The sequence below is a fragment of the Durio zibethinus genome, chromosome 18 (genome assembly GCF_047325235.1).
Source record: "Durio zibethinus cultivar Kanyao isolate XHJ-2024 chromosome 18, ASM4732523v1, whole genome shotgun sequence".
NCBI lineage: Eukaryota > Viridiplantae > Streptophyta > Magnoliopsida > Malvales > Malvaceae > Durio > Durio zibethinus.
In genome coordinates, this window is record NC_143179.1 from 1,066,380 (window position 1) to 1,083,743 (window position 17,364).

General features: G+C 28.4%; 1 protein-coding gene across 2 annotated transcripts; it reads left to right on the forward strand.

Moving 5' to 3' along the window:
* The first annotated feature begins 7,607 nt into the window (after positions 1-7,607).
* LOC111298887 (peptide methionine sulfoxide reductase B1, chloroplastic-like) lies at positions 7,608-13,723 on the forward strand. 2 transcript variants are annotated; one of them, XM_022893626.2, is made up of 5 exons: positions 7,608-7,986; positions 10,076-10,187; positions 12,923-12,988; positions 13,083-13,280; positions 13,370-13,723. In XM_022893626.2, exons 1-5 carry the CDS (start codon positions 7,818-7,820, stop codon positions 13,395-13,397), a joined length of 573 nt encoding a protein of 190 aa, XP_022749361.2. In that variant the 5' UTR covers positions 7,608-7,817; the 3' UTR covers positions 13,398-13,723. The 2 variants fall into 2 exon arrangements, with proteins under 2 accessions (XP_022749361.2, XP_089603052.1); XM_089746926.1 differs by having other exon boundaries at positions 7,715-7,986; positions 10,052-10,187.
* The last annotated feature ends 3,641 nt before the right edge of the window (positions 13,724-17,364 follow it).

The following is a 17,364-nucleotide window of genomic DNA, read 5'->3' on the forward strand; positions in this document are numbered from 1 at the left end:
ATATTGTTCAAAGAAATTAATCAATTTAACTCATATCCATGTTCAAGGATTCATGCATTGATCAAACATTCATGCATTAAAACTATCAATCAAATCAATCAAAAACTAGGCATGAATATTAACCAAAATACAATGTGTTCACAAATTCAATCACAATATCTCATTTTTGCACACACCAAGCATTCAAAACAAATAAGTCTTTTAAGCACATATCAAAGTAAGCATGTATTCAAACTCATTCATCATAGACACATAGCATAGAGTCAATACATTTATCTCCATTCATGTCAAGCTATGTTGTTTTGCTCATTTGGCTTTGAGTTTTCAATTCCAAATGTTTTGAACAAATATTTAAGGTACTTGAGTTTGATTGATGAAGATACTTTGTTTGTTTGCTAAATTTGAAAGCCCAAAATATAAGCTCATTCATGCTCATTTCAAGTTCTTCTAGTATATACTTAGAAAATATTTTTTACAAGGAGATGTTTATTAATAACATCAAGAATATCAATTGATAAAAATTATACCAATTATTAGAAAATAAATTTCATATTCTAAGTCATTATAGGTAAAAAAAAATTTTTTGCTCATTAAGCACAAGCTGCCAATAGCAAAGGAGATATAAGTTTAAGTTAAAGGTCATGCATCAAATATTACAATATTAGCACTAAAGCAAGAGTTCTAATGTGCAAAAATCATTCCTTTTAGGCCATATAGGAATAATGAACACAACGAAGACATATTCAATATTCACACGTATATTCAATAAATCACTAAAGAATATGTCATAACAAATTTTAGGCTATATAAAAATTGAAAGCTCAAGGAAGACATATTTATTATAAAAAATATAATCAAAAAAATTTCATCATAAAAGCATAAATATGTCTACACAATTATAGGCCATAATCAATAATGATTTAAGGTAAATATAAGCATTATAAGAAACCACTTACTTAAGCCATATTACAAGCATGTCAAGTAAAACTTAATCATATTAATATAAACACATACTTGACAAGAACAATAGATGAACCAATAATATATATATATATATAATTTAAGAACAAGTAGTTCATCAATTCAAAAAAAAAAAAAAATCAAGGGATAAAACAATTAAGCACAAGATCCAAAATGTTTCAAAAAATTAATAAATTAATTTAGCACAATAGCAAGCATATTTAAAAATATTTTAAAAATCAAGAGATAAAAAATTTAAGCACTTTCAAATTATAAGGATTAAGGTCAAGTTTAATTAATAATCATATAAGCACATATCTTAACTAAGATCATAAATGAACTAAGAATCAATATATATCTTTTAAGCACAAGATGTTCATCAATTAACCAACATTACAAATCAAGAATCAAAACAATTATGTATAACATAATCGAGTTTAAAAAATTCACAAAATTTGAGCATTATAAACCAATTAAGCAATTTTAAACATCTTGATTATATACGCATATTCAACAATTACAAATCAATATATATAAAAATCACAAAAATTATTTTCATTATGCCAAAATTATTCAAACAAATATATTTATGTAAAATATCATAGGATAAATCATTCAAAGCTTAATATTTTCAAGATTTTTATTTTTAATATTTTGAAACTCATTTTTGCTTGAAAAAGATCTTAATAAATCTCATAATTAGTTAAGCTCATTTTTAACTATCTTGAACTTTTTCAACAAGTTTTAAATGATAAAACAAAGTTATTCGAGTGATCATTTGACCTTAGAAACAAAAAAAATCAAAAAATCAAAATTTAAACCCTATATTTCCTTGAAAAAGGCTATTAAGAAGGGCCAATATGTTTAAACTCATATTTAAGCTCTTTAAACCTTTTAGAAAAATTTTACATCACACTTTGAAAAAGTCTAAATGGTTTTTATGCTTATAAATGTTCAAAAACAAGATTTGATATTTTAAGCTCAAAAATCCTTTAAAACTTGTATGTAACACTTATGAAAAATTGAAACTATTGCAAGTTATCAAGTTTTATTTGTTTGAGCAATTTTAAATCATTGAATTCAAAATATTCAAATTTATTTTATAATTAAAAAGCTTGCTAAAATAAAATTTTATATTTTAATGCTTGACTCTAGCAAAAATCACTTTCAAAACAAAATATAAAATTTCAAAAATATTTTACATCACACTTTGAAAAAGTCCAAATGATTTTTATGCTTATAAATGCTCAAAAACAAGATTTGATATTTTAAGCCTAAAAATCCTTTAAAACTTGCATGTAGCACTTATGAAAAATTGAAACTATTGCAAGTTATCAAGTTTTATTTGTTTGAGCAAGTTTAAATCATTGAATTCAAGATATTCATATTCATTTTACAATTAAAAGCTTGCTAAAATAAATTTTCATAATTTAATGATTGACTCTAGCAAAAATCACTTTCAAAACAAAATATAAAATTTTAAAATCATTAAGCTTTTAGTGCTCCTCCTAAGTTTGTGTATAAATATAAAAATAATTTAGCACATAATTAATCACATCAAGTACTAATAACAATTTCACAAATAATATCTAAATATCAAGATCATTCATGCAATCCCAATACCAAGAGGATTCACATGTAATTCCATAAATTCATTAGAGAATTCATGAATTCTCTTAAAAATGTATATCAAGCAAATAAGTATTAAACACAATATCAACAAGCATGAGGAATATATTAAAATCATACATTTAAGAAAAAAAATAATGTATACTCAATTCAAGCTCACATATATCAAATAAAATTGGTATATTTAATATTTATCAATAAAGCATATACCAATATCCATTAAGCACTCAATGTTTAACAAGAATAGGAAACCAATTTCATATTCACTTAAAATAAAAGTTTAGAAGTTACCCTTATCTATTGTGTGTCTATAGTATTCAATCTTCAATATCATATTGTATCCCCTTATTTTAGCATACCGACAAGAGACAACCTCATTAGATATTTGGTATTCAAATTGCTTTGGGTCCTTGAGAGTTAGTCACCAAGTCTCTTATTCCTTTATGAACCTATACTTGTTTAATTCTAAATGAGATTTTTCTTCTAATAGGACAAGTAGGTGAAGTATGACTATGAAAATGATAAAAATTGTATTTAATTATTTTAGTACTTAAATTATTGACACTCTTATGTTTTTCATTCATTAACTCATCAGATTTCTTTTTCAAATCAAAATTTTCTTTTTTTAAAAATTCATTTCTACTTTGATAGGCTTTCAAATTTATTTTCAATTTTTCATTTTGTTTTTTCAAATCATTCTTTGTTTTCATTAAAAGTTCATTTTCAACTTTTAATTTTGAGATCATTTTCTTATGTTTCAAGTACATATTTTCAAACTCAATTACTAAATCATTGTAAGTATCTTGTAACTAATCAAAAGTATAAGAGTTTAAATAACAAAAGTTAGAGGTTACCTTTGATTTTTCAATAGCCATGAGACATAATGCATGCTGTTGAAAATTTATCTTTTATGTAGCTCATCCAACTTCATCCATATCTTATTTGAAGTGGAGCAATTTGAGACCAAATTGAAATTGTGAGAGTTAGGAGCTTATAGAGTAAGCACTTGACCTTTGTATCATCCATTATTTGTCTTAAATAATTTGCATCATTTGAAAGAGTTTTAAGCCTTTTTTCTATCATTAACCAAGCTCCAAAATTTTGTGACATAATGAACATTTTTCTTATTTTTTATTCATAAAATTCAAAAGTTTTGATCATGGGACCTTTCAAGACTTTCTCACCATCTTTGAACCTAAATTAAGCCATAAAATCTTTACTCAAGGCAGTTAAACCTACAAAAAAGATTAAAGTTTTGATACTAATTAATATATTTTTAGGTGAGATGGTGATTTAAGATGTGGTGAATTGGATTTCTCCAAATTCTTTCCTAAAAATAGATTTCAATACAATTCATTAGAAGATTAAAACCAATATCAAAATATAATGCATTTAACAATAAAATCAATAAACTTGAAGCAAATATAAACTATAATAAAAGTAAAGAGATAGAGATAGAGAAATCAAATTCAAAGATTTATAGAGGTCCAATCCTTCTTCATCACGCTAGGGCTTCAATCCACTAATCTTAAATTGAGAATACAACCCTATCTTGTTCTTCATAAGGCTTAAGATAGAAATCTCTACCTTTACATAATTAAGAGGATACCATATCTTTTATTTACAAAATAACCCAAATGATTTTTGCAAACTAAAATACTTCTCAAGGTTGAGTGTAATGAAGTACAAAAAAAAATGGTGAATGACACACAATAATATTTTGGATACAAGAAATACAAAAAAATTGAATTTAAGCTCTAAAACTCTTAATTTCTTTAAGAGAATGAAAATATGACTTATTTAATCTTGTTTTCTTGATTCATTAACCTTCTTGAAGTGTTGGAATGCCTAATTTATATAAGAATTGAGGAAATATCCATTGAAAATGCTTGAAAAATGAAAAACCATGTTTTCTTCCTTTAAAACTAGCTGTTAGAGCTTGTTTTGGGATGAAGAGATTGATTGGTATTGATAACAGATCAATTAGTTCTTGAATTTCATTCAAATTTTTATTGTTACAACAGAAGGGATCGATTGATTTTGGTACCCAATCGATTGGGTCAGTGAGATTTTGGATATTGAATTATTTTGGATAAACAGTGCCGTTGGTTGTATCTTGTTTTGCACTATACTTACTAAATTGATCATATCTTGAGTTATACAACTCCAAATCAAAAATTGTGTGAAAATTTAGAAACTAGACTTAAAGGTTTTTCTATCCGTATAAAATTAATCATCTAATTCATTGTATTCGAATTATAATGAATTTTTAAATCTATCACTTGTATAATTTTTAGACAACTACATAATGTCGAGTAAAAATTTAAAAACTTTTATTAGAAAATTTGAATTTTGATTTTGTTTGATTCATTAAAAAATAGACTTATGCTTTTCAACCATATAAAATAAAGCAAGTTTAACGTTAAAAAACTTTGTTATTGTAAAATAACTTTCTTAAGTTAATCTATTTTTTCAAATCAATATTATCAAAATTATATTGAGTAAAAAATAAATAAGTTCACTTTAAAACCAACAATTGAACTTTTATTTAAGCTTAAATAAATAATGTTTAAAAATAATTTTGATTTGAGAAATAAGAAAATATAATGAAAAGTTTGTTTAAACTTTGAAAATCATATTATTTATTTAGTATCAAAATAATAAAACTTAAGAACATATATTAAATAAATCTTTTTCAAAATTTAAGTCAAGCTTATTTAGCTTAATTTTTTGTCATTTCAAAAAAAGATTAATTCAAGACTAACACACATCCTCATTATTTTTTTCTATTATAACAAAAAAAAAACTAAAATTTTCTATTAAAAATTAATTTTCTTGTTTCAAAATGATATCTTTTTTTTGTATTAATCAATTACAAAGTTATGGTCTATTTGAATGGATGGTGAGATTGGTATTAAAGAGATTAAAAATAGTGATAACGATGAAATTAATTATTGTAACAATGAAACTAGGTACTATAATGGTGAGATTAAAATCAATAGTGAGATATATATTTATATATAAATACAACAATAGTTATAAGATAAAAAGTAGTGAAAAGAAAAAAATTAGACATTATAGACATTAGATTAAAATTAGTATATAATGAATTTTATAATATATTTTGTATTTATAAAGTTAATAAATAGGTTAAATTTAATAAAATTATTTTTATATAATTGTATATCTATTTTTATTTATTTTATTTAATAAATAAGTTGATTATATATTTTATAAATTATTCTCATATTTTTTTTACTTTTATTTAACATTTATCATATTAAAATTTGTTCAAAATAATATTAATAGTATTATTTTATATTTAAAATTTTAAGTTGAGATATCATATATATAATATGAAAATAAATCTAATTTATTTAAATATTTAAATATTTATATTAATAAATATGTATTTTATGTACGCTAAATCAAACTACATAGTTTTTATATGTTGCTGTAGAAACATAAAGTATTTGTTGCTTTATAAACATAAAGTAAGCCTATTTTCTTTCATTCTCGCCTTTTTCGTTTCTTCCCCTCCCCCTTTCTTAACCAAAGCCTCACACTGCCCGACATCATTAACCATTCCATTCTCCCTTTTCTTTTTCATTTCTTCCTCTCCCCCATGCTGCCATACGTCATCAGCCTTTATCTTCTTCTTTGTTATTTTCTTTCAGCTTTAGATATTTTTCATCACCCTTAAATAAAAAAATCAAAGCTTTTTTTTATTCTTCAATGTTTTTTTTTTTTTTTTTTTCTGATGTTCAATAAAAAGCGAGTGAATATCAGCCATCTTTCTGTTTCTCCGTTCTTCCTTCATCGTACTTTTTTTTTTTTGGGGGGGGGAGGAACTTTCTATACTCGATTGTAAGTTGAAAGGTAAAAAAGGATACGAGATGACAGTGAAGCTCACCGAAACTTAAGAGGCTAGTCAGCCAACGGAGGAATAGAACAGTAAAAATGCTATAATTAGGAGTGATCGTAATTTAATTTTAACCAAATTAATCAAGATTTAATTTAATTTATTGATTAATTATTAAATTAATTTTGATCAATTATAAAAAATGATTGAAAAAAATTTTTATTTTTTATTAATTCAATTCGAAAATTAAATTAACTAAAATTTTAATTGAAATATAATAAAATTTATATATAAAACTAAAAATATATAAAATTGTGTATTTTATTTCAAGTTATTGAAATTTTTAATTTAACATTTTAATGTTTGAATATTTTTGTTGAATAATTTTATTTAATTTATTTAACATATTAAAAATTAAAATTTTAAAATATAATTTAATTTAATATATTTTATTATTCGATTAATTAAAAAAATTAATCGAACTAACTTAATTAATTTTAATAAATTAATTTTTAAAATTAAAAAATTTAATTCAATTAATATAAATAATTTAATTTAATTAATTTAATTTTAAGTAATTTAATTTAAAATTAATCAAATTGATCGAATGAATATATCTAGCTCTAATTGTGCCACACCATTTATAGTCAATCGAAACATCACGATATGATTGAGTAAAAGGTACTTCAATCGTGTTGTACCACGGCTTCAGTTGAATCCAAGCAAGATTTTAATCAACTAGTAAGGCATTGAAAAAAAAAAGAAAAAAAAAACTAGTTAGGCTTTGCAAATTCAAATAACATTCTATCATGAAAGTTTAAATTTTCTTTTTAACAAATTAAACTTCTTTTTATGTTTGATTTTTAATAATTTGCATTGACAATTAAATTTTAATTTTAAACTGAAAACTTACATTTTTTATAACAAAAAAGGAATGAACGAGCTTGAAATATTTCTACTTTTTAACACGAAGAAGAAAGTAAAACGAAAACAGAAAAAAAAAAAGAGTGAGTTTTGAATTTTTTTTATATAAATTCCTTTTTTATATAAATATCATTTTTATAATATTAAAACAAAGCAGAGAAACATGGTTTTGAGATATTTGATGAAAGAAAAAAGTGAACAAATTACAGAATCCACATATCATGCAGGATGAAGCGAGTGACGAACGTGGACACTCCAAAGCCTCTTCTTGCTACTCTTTCATAGCAATCAGCCACTCAAAATCAAACCACATAAATCAATCCATCTTCCCCTGATGAACGGTTCAGATTCCCTCTATAATTTCTTCATTTTATTAAAATATAAAACAAAGGAATGTCAACAGTTTGACTATTTGAGAATCTGTTTTATAAGTAGTTAAGCAATGGCCGTTTACAGTGTAAGCATAGGAACATATATTCCTTGGACAACCCAATTCTGTTTCAGTCCCAAATCCAAGGCTTTTGGTGTTCTTAACAAACCCAGAAAAGTTCCCTTCTCAGTTCGATCAATGGGTTCTTCTGCTTCTTCCCAGAGACCCGACAACGTTCAAGGTATTTTCTTTTATTTGGATATGATCAGAAATTTGGTGAACTGATTATTGTGACTAGGTTAATTATTGGAGGTTCAATTTTTTTTCCTTCTTTTTTACCTTTTCCTGTTTCCTAGTTTACCTGTTAGATGTGATTTTTTTTTTTTTTTTTACTAAAATTTCTCAGGGATGATTATGATGTATAAGCAACTATTAGGAGAACTGTGAGTAGACCTCACAATTCGTGAATTTGTATCTCCATTTCGTGTCAAATACATGTAAAACAAAAAAATTGCCACATACAATTTGTGTCCAAACGCAAACATCAAGTATATTTTTTAGTTTTTGTCAATTCATATATGATTTTGGTGAAAATTTTAAAATCATGACATTTTTATGTTTTTACAGTATGGTTTTTATGTCGTGTCCCCTTGTGCTTAAAATTGTTAGGTCTAACTGTGAGTCCTAGAAGGTTTAATTGTTCATTTTGGTTGAGTATGCCTTCAATCTATAGGTCAAAAATAATATCAGTGTTCATTTTTAGTTCAGAGTTAACCCTGGCTGATATTAAGGTTTTCTATTAGTACCTTTACTTGGTGTGGATGTTCCACAAAGAAGCATTTGGTGTGGCTGCATATGTCTCTAGCATCGTTGATTTTGGCTGTCCAGAGTATTGTTGTAGTGATAGTGGTTTTTTTATGCCTCTAGAAGTTTTGGGAATTGGAATTGTTCTTTTGTTGTTTGGCTTGAAAGATATATTCGTAAGAAAACATAATTTTGAAGTATAAAATATATGTTTGTTTCCTTTAAAATGAATCTATACTAGGCAACACCGTGACAGGAAGAGGCTGGATTACGTCGGAGTGCAGTACACTACTTAGCTAATCTGTTGATATGACGGGATAGGAGCCAATCTTGGAGTTTCTCAGCTGACCACCAATCTATCTATTGCCAAGAATTTGTGCCACTCCCATTGCTTAGAGGTCTTTTAAGTAAAAGCTTTTCCTCTGCTGGTTTCTGCTATCCTTTTGAAAGCTTTCATAACACCAATGATAACTTCCTTGTCAAATTGAAACTCTTCTAGAACTCCTCAAGGTGCTGTTGTTTCAAAAAAACAATCGTAGTAGACAGATGAGAAGAAGCAACTAGATAGATATATGCTGAGGGATATGGAGATCTTAATGGACCTTATTAAGTTAAGAAACAATTTTAACACATTGAGAAATTTTCCAATAGGGAAAGCCAGAAGAACTGGTATCATATATTGTGATCATTATAATTTTCAGTTGTTATTGTTATCACATTACTGTTGTTATTTGACAATATTTTTAACTTTGTGATCTATATAAATAACTTTAATGCATAATAGTAATTGAATCTCATAAATCCTTACAAAGGTAAAATTTGAGAAAGCATCTTCTTTTCCCTGGTTTAAGTTGAACTTGAGGCCTTGACCTGCTCCATCTGACCTATTACAGCTCATCCTCAAGTCAAAGTGGTATTGTTGTTGTTTTTTTGTTTTTCTGAATAGTATTTACAGTTTGAGGTTTATCAAAGCACCTCCAGTTCCTTCTTGGTTTCAGTTCAACCTGAGGCCTAATCCCACCTATCTGATCTAATTATTAGCTGAGAATGTTAGAGCATAACTTAGTTTTTCTAACTTCATCAGGATTCAGGACACATTATTTGGTAAATCTTATACATGTCATCATCAGTTTTGTACCTAAAATCCTACTTGCAATCTAGTTTCTCCTCTTTTTCTAGTGTAAAGGATGATTTCCTAATGCCATCATCAGATTTCAGAATTTAATTCCTGGCAAATGAAGGACAAAAAGACACAAACTTCTTTGAATGGATAGTTAACTGGAAGGAAATTTTCCACATGATCATACAACATTGCAACAGTTCTTTTTTTTTCTTTTGTCTAAATCTTTTATAAATCTTCAAGGATGAAACAGCTAATATAATCTTAAATCACCTTTTAGGGGCTTATTGGGATGAATGCATGTTCTTATTCTTTGCTGTCAAAACCCTGCTTTTCTATTTTTCTTTTCTTATAAATATCTGAATTGGATTTGGGCCATCAGATATTGATTGTCTGTCCTGTACAGAGGCTGGTGCAGTTGACTATGCTTCTTTAGGTAATGAAGAATGGAAGAAGAAGCTTACACCTGAACAATTTTACATTACTCGACAAAAAGGGACTGAAGGAGCTTTCACTGGGTATGTTCTGTCTGTTCATAGAATCTGTACTGCTTTTCAGGTGCAACTTCTTCAATGCTTTTTCGTTTGTAAAACAATGTTTTTAATTATTTTTTGAAAAATTCCACTAATCTGACAGATTATGGTTTCTGCATATTTTCTTTTCTAAGCTACCAAGGGTTTCCTCTAGTACTAATCTATTGCCAGGCTTTTTTCTTTGTCTCCTAATAGAAGTTTTATTTACTTGTTCCGCCTATGCAGGTCTCCTAATTTTAAATAGAACATGTATGTCAGAATCTTATTTCTCCTACTTTTGGATGAATGACTTCAATGTTTTAATGATATCAATTCTTCTGCAAACACTATGATATTGTGGAGACAAATGCATGTGAGCATTTTTCGTATTGTTGGTGCAGATGAATTGGTGACCTAGAAAGTTTGTTTATCCCAATGTCATCTCTTCTGAATATGAAGATTAAATGATATGCAATTGAGCTGACTTGGTTATTAAGCTGTTTCTGATGTTAATAGCGATTCATACTTTGAAAGAAATTGTGGAAGTCAGACTATTCATACTTTGGAAGAAATCGAGGAAGTCAGACTACATATAAGTACCATTAAGATATCATGCATGAGACAGCTCCTAATTTCTTGCCACCTAAAACTGGTGAAAGTGATTCCCCAGTGAACAAACTCAAGAAAATAATTAGCAGAGGAAATAATTGTTGTTTTTTTTTTCAATTGTGGACATGACTCATTTTTCGAAGTTTTATAAGTTGCAATTTGAAATAATCTTCTGTTCTTACTTTAATAGGTTTCATTTGGTTATTACTTATGATATTTACTTTTTAGTAAGAGTTATAAAATAAAAACACACATTATTAAGCAAAATCATATTTGATTAAAACAAATGGCTAAGATGTAAAACCGATAAAAATGTAATAAGTTCCATATAAGAGTAAAATTAACCATTTTCTTATACATGAAAGTTGAATTTTTATTTCTTATGCCTTTAGTAAATTGTTTGGGATCAATTATTTAGAGCGATGCTGAGATAGAAAAGGATGTAAATCATAGGATTCAAGTAAGATGGGTGAGGTAGCGAAGTGCGTCTGATGTTTTGTGTGATTGCAACATGCCTTTAAAGTTAAAGTTGAAGTTGTATGAAACAACTGTAAGGCCTGCATCGTTATATGGGACTAAGTGTTAGGCCGTTAAGAAATAACATGAGAAGAAAATGAGCGTAGTTGAGATGAGGATGTTTAGATGAATGTGTGATAAGATTAGAAGAGACAAAATTGGAAATAAAGAGATTCGAAGAAAATTAGAAGTAGTCCGAATTAAGGAAAACATGAGATAGTCGTTTGACATGGTTTGAAAATGTGAAATGTAGATCTATCTGTGCACCAGTTAGGAGAAATAAGCTTTTGTCTTTAGGAGAGACCAAAGCTTCGAGGGGTAGAACACGAAAGAAGTGGATGCAAGTAATTAGAAATAATATGAAGGTTAAAAAAGTAGATGAAAATGTTGTTTCTGATAGAAATGAGTGGCGTAAGAAGATTCAAAACTATAACCTAACATGATTTCTTTTTTGGCCTTTCATACAACCGACCCCAAAGTTATGAGATATAAAGCTTAATTTGTTGTTGCTGTTGTATTTCTTCAATAAATTGTTCGCTTTTGTGTCCAATACATTCTTTTTAACATTTTGTTCCTGGAAACAAAAATTGATGACCAAAACTGGTGGCAAAATGGAGCCAAATTTGTTTTTGGCCTTCCAAAAGTTTTTCACTTTTAGCAAGGGATTTCAATCATGTTAACCAATGGATCAATTTACAATGCGTCTCTCAAGATGTCATATTGTGTCATGTAGCTGGCAGTGAATATCTAAAAGGGGGTTTGTTATGGATAGAGATGTAAATAGCCTTGAACATATATAGCCATTGTGTAATGTGGCCTTTGAACTAAAACATTGTTCAGTTCAGGATCTAAACCTTAAAAATTTTGTGCAATTTGATTGGATTATTCAATTTGTAAGTAGATAGACAGGTTTGTTAACTATAGAACATATGAAGCATATTTTATTTAACACACATGTAAGCATTTGCATAGCATGTGAACTGGCCGTCTGGATTAAAAACATATTTCACATGCGTGATGGATATATTCAGGCAATAAAATATCTGCGTGAGCTCCAATTTTATCGCATGTTGCACTCATACCACCTGACACCTAGTATGTAATTTCTTTTAGTTCGAGTATCAATAGGAATAACAGAAGGGATTCCAAGTGCTGGGATTCAAACTCCAGACCTTGGATGCCACCTCTTAAGGGTGGCTGAATGATCTAACTAAGCTAAACTCCAAGTTCTGTTGTTAGCAATTCTGTTATACCCTTTGTGCACCTAACCACGTTGCTCAGTGTTTTGAAATCTAGTTATCATATTGAATTTTTCTTTTTTCCTTTTTAAGGATCATGTTATTGTTGATTATTAGTGTAGGGGTCATTTATGGCTTTATCTCTTTTGTTACGGCATGAAACCTGCCAGGGTAGTTGCTGCAATGCATGAATTGAACCTGAATCCTGCCAAGTCTCATTCTAATGAACCTGCATTATTAACACTTAGTATCAAACATATATAACTCATTTCTATCGGAGTTGCTAAAACACTTGGTGGGCATCACATGATAGTTTTCAATCCTTATCTGCATTGAACTAACAACTATTGGTGTTATATTCACCTTTTTTATGTGCAGAGAATACTGGAAGACAAAAACACCTGGAACTTATCATTGCATATGTTGTGACACGCCACTTTTCGAGTAAGTCTTCTGGTTTTGTTAGAAATTACTAAGGACTAAAATCAATTGAATCTATAACTTGCAAACACTTATCAACCACAATCCTCTACTCTAGATCATCGACTAAATTTGATAGCGGAACTGGTTGGCCATCATATTATCAGCCTATAGGAAAGAATGTGAATTCAAAGTTAGATCTGTCAATAATTTTTATGCCTCGCCAAGAAGTTCTTTGCGCTGCTTGTGGTGCTCATCTGGGCCATGTCTTTAATGATGGTCCTCCACCTACGGGAAAGCGTTACTGTATCAATAGGTAAAACATTTTCTTTTAATGCCAGGTTGCATCTAATATTATGCAATTCATTTTTTATGGATTTCATCTGAACTATGGCTATTTTGCAGTGCTTCTCTGAAGCTGAAACCCAAATAAAAAACAGTACTAAGCTTGCAGTTGCAAAGCAGATGAGACACTTGTGATTGAGAAAACTGAAACACTATTAGGTTTATTGGCTTTGGTGTATCGTATTCAATTAATAAATAGCATGCAATAGCAAATCGTTTTTATTTTGTACTATTCATGTAAACATAATGGCTCAAAGGCATGATAAGATGGGAATATCTGATTCTTCTGGTCAAAATATGCAATTAGTGAACTCATAGTTTAGTTCAATAGGTGATGTACGTACAATCAAGGTGATATACGGTAGATGTGGATATTCAAATATTAATACTTACAGTTCTTTTTTCTTTGCTCAAGATGCAATTTTTTTTTTTTTTTTAATTTGTAGAAAAGATGCAACTAATCCCTAATTGAGTATGAATCGGGTATCCGTGCTCTTAAAATATGTTAATGTGGGTTCAATTGTCAACACCGGTAGTTTCCTACAAAAGTTGTTAATGCGCCACTCGGTGGAATTTTTGAAATTTTCTTATTTTTACAAAAATATGACATGGATTTTTCTCGCCAGGTGGCAGCCGCCTACTTTGGTGATATGCCATTGTGGCAGTTGATCCAAACAATTGTGAGCGCTTGATGCAAAAAATACTTTTCTTTTTTCAGAAAAAAATAATATTAATGAATTAATAAAAAATAAACTTTTTTTTATTTTTTTATTTTTCCTCTTCTCCTTTACTCTCACCCCGTTCCCAGCTCGTCTCCTACCTACCTCAGCTAGTGAGCGCCAGATCAACACCTGACGTTTACTCTCTGAAATGAATATTTAATGACCACATAAACTTACCATTTAAAAATAAAAACCTAATTAGCAGTATAGAAACCTTAGAAAAAAACACATTAAGTTTTACAAAAACAAGTTATTGAATACCAAATTTCTTGTACTGGCAATTTTCTTTGAGAACAGGCAATTATATAACCGAATAAGTATTAAAGACGTGATTTATCTTTAAAAAGAGCAATAACTGGCTTCTAAAAAAATCATTAAGATCTCATTTGGTTGTTATTTAACAACAACAATGCTAGCTAGAGGAAAATAACAAGTGTTCATGGCTTGAATAGAATGAAATCTCAAAATGTTTGTTTAAAATTTGATTTAGTTCATCGTTTAAATCTCATTCAATTTAAATTTATTATTAAGATATTAAAAAATATTTTAATATTTTAAAATATATTTTTTAATTTGTGAAAAACATATTTTTGAATTAAAATTTAAAAAACCAATTATTTAATAAAAAATAATTTCACAATTTGAACTATATGAGGTTTGAACTCGAAAATTTTTATCCAAAACTCAATCCTAACTGAAGTTAAGTCTGCAAACTTGGAAGGCAATCCAACCTATTAACAGGTCAAACATAACTTGAGTTTTGTTATCATTTTTAAAAAGATTGAAGCTCAATTTTTAAATTGAAAACATCTTAAATATATAAATATAACAAAGGGCACTCTATTTCTTAATTGATTTGAAATTACATATGGTATCAAAGCAAAGGTATCAAAACCAAACGCTCTCTTTATTTATTATCCCCTTCATCATAGGTTTATTATTTCTATACGTAAAGTTTTGTTATAAGTTATTGTTTCTACATTTGTAGGGAATTATTATAGTACATAAAAAAAGTCACCTTAATTAAAATTTAAATATCTTAAATATATAAATATAATAAAAATTATTTTTTCTATTATTAATTGATTTTATATTGAAGGTTATTAGCGGTATTTTATAGTTATAAGGGCAATATAGACTTTTTATTTCAGAAAGTGACTCATCAACCAAATAAGATCAATTTTGTTATTTTGATCTAAATTGACATGTCGAATTGACCTGAGTTTCGAGTCCACATCAATTTGGCCACCTTAATCTACCCCTTAAAGGAATATGAATATGCTGACTTGTCACCCCCTAATTTAGCTTAAGACTACCAGATCAAGTTGGGTTAGCTACGTTAACCCTTGAACCCTTATTTCAAGGTCGATTATCAAAATCCGACACTCTTATCCTACAAGAATAAATAACCCATTCATACTAGGTAGATTCATTCAATTCCCTTATTTCTCCTTTCAAGTTCCCTTTTTTCTCTTTTTTTTTTCCAAGATTGACTTGAGCATCGGAACATAAATGTTGAGAAACTTTTGGCATTTGCTTCTACCCAACCTCTGAATTTTTGATTTTAGGTTATTACCATCGTTGGACAACTCGGCACTTACATTTTTAATACTCAAATTAGATGACCTTTGTTTACTTGAGTTAATCATGGCACTTAGAAAGAGAGTCATTGAAGAAGGAAATAATGCTGTTGTAGCTAGAACTGATACCTAGCTTAGCCAACAAAACTCTAATCAATCTATACAAAGGGCTTAAATAATGGAATAGTTCGAAGTCCTCACATAACAACTACAATCTCTAAAAGAGATGATACAAAACCTAACTCTTTCATAAACCTCAAAAGAATCAAACCCTATAGCCCCAACAAACCCACCAACATAAAAATTGTCGACCTATAATGACAGCGTAGCTTTCTTGGCCCTTGAAGAAAATGAAACAACCCAGAGTCATTACCCCACCAATACCCAAACATAGACCACCATACAAAAATCTAAACAAGCCAATTTGGAACCATAACCAAGTAAAAATTTGGAAGCTCAAATGAATGCGATAGAGAAAGAATTGAAGAATAAAGTTTCTACCTTAAGTGATGAGCTTAAGTTTTTAAAAACATCTCTATTCAATAAGGATATCGATCAAACTCTACCACGAAAAAGATTCAAGATGTCGACTTTGGAAACCTATGACGATACCACTAATCCCTTTAATCATCTTAAGATTTATACTATTATATTGATACAAGAAGCTAATGAGTCTCTTATGTGCAAAAGGCTTGCTATAACACTCAAGGGGGTAACTTGGTCATGGTACACCAACTTGGAACTAAAATCCATCTTTACTATTAGGCAGCTCAGATATTCTTTTTTGACCTATTTTATCTACAACTAGCAAACTAAAAAGACTATATTAAGTTTGATGTCCATCTATCAAGAAAGAAATAAATCTTTGAAAGAGTATGTCAAAGTTTTAATGTTGAAGCTCATTAAGTTAAATATTTAGAGCAAACTGTAGCTATGGTTACCTCGACAGGTGGGTTGAATGATAAAGAGTACCACTTCAAGATTACTTTTTTTGAAAGCCCTAAAAACTTTGGTCAATGTACTTTTAATCATAAAAAAATACATCAACATAAGAACTACCATGAAAATTAGTCGAGATGAGAAAGGTACATCCATTCACCTCTGTCATAAAAGAAGAAGAAAAAGCAACAATCCTTTAAAAAAAAAAAATCTAACTGGTACCCTAAAGTAAGAAGCCCGACCAAAAAATACAATGATCACACTACACTAAATACCTTTCGAAAAAAATTTTGATACAAATAGAAAGAGACTTTGAGCTCAAATGGCCTAAGCCATTAAGGCAAAATAGCAAAAAAGACTCGACTAAAAAATATACTTTCTATAGGGATCATGGTCATAATACTGATGATTGTATTGACTTAGTAAATGAAATAGAAAACTCAATCTAAAAAGGTCAATTGAATAGATTTATGGATCACAAAAGACAAGGACAAGGAAAAAAAATTTCAGAGGTAAAGATAGAGGAAAGAAACTAAGAAGGAACCAAGATGAGAGAAAGAGAGGCAATGACTAAGGTAATACCAATCACAAGCTCGGTTAAAGAGATAAAAAAAAGAAATGATGTAGACAAAAGACTTATTACGGGTATTATTAACGTGATAATTGATGGGACCTTGGCATTAACTAGAAAGAAGTTTGATCATGTGAAAGCTATTGCAATATGGTCCACAGCCAAAAAATGAAAAAGTTGAAAGAATGAGCTAGTTTTTTTTAGCTCGGTAGGTTTAGAAAGAATCCAATTCTCATATGACGA

What these genes read in the sequence shown, in the direction of transcription:
- LOC111298887 (XM_089746926.1), top strand. Translation starts at nt 7,818, where the DNA reads ATGGCCGTTTACAGTGTAAGCATAGGAACATATATTCCTTGGACAACC. An exon ending in GAGACCCGACAACGTTCAAG is followed by an intron (nt 7,987 to 10,051) that starts GTATTTTCTTTT and finishes TTGGGCCATCAG; the next exon opens with ATATTGATTGTCTGTCCTGT. An exon ending in TGTGACACGCCACTTTTCGA is followed by an intron (nt 12,989 to 13,082) that starts GTAAGTCTTCTG and finishes CCTCTACTCTAG; the next exon opens with ATCATCGACTAAATTTGATA.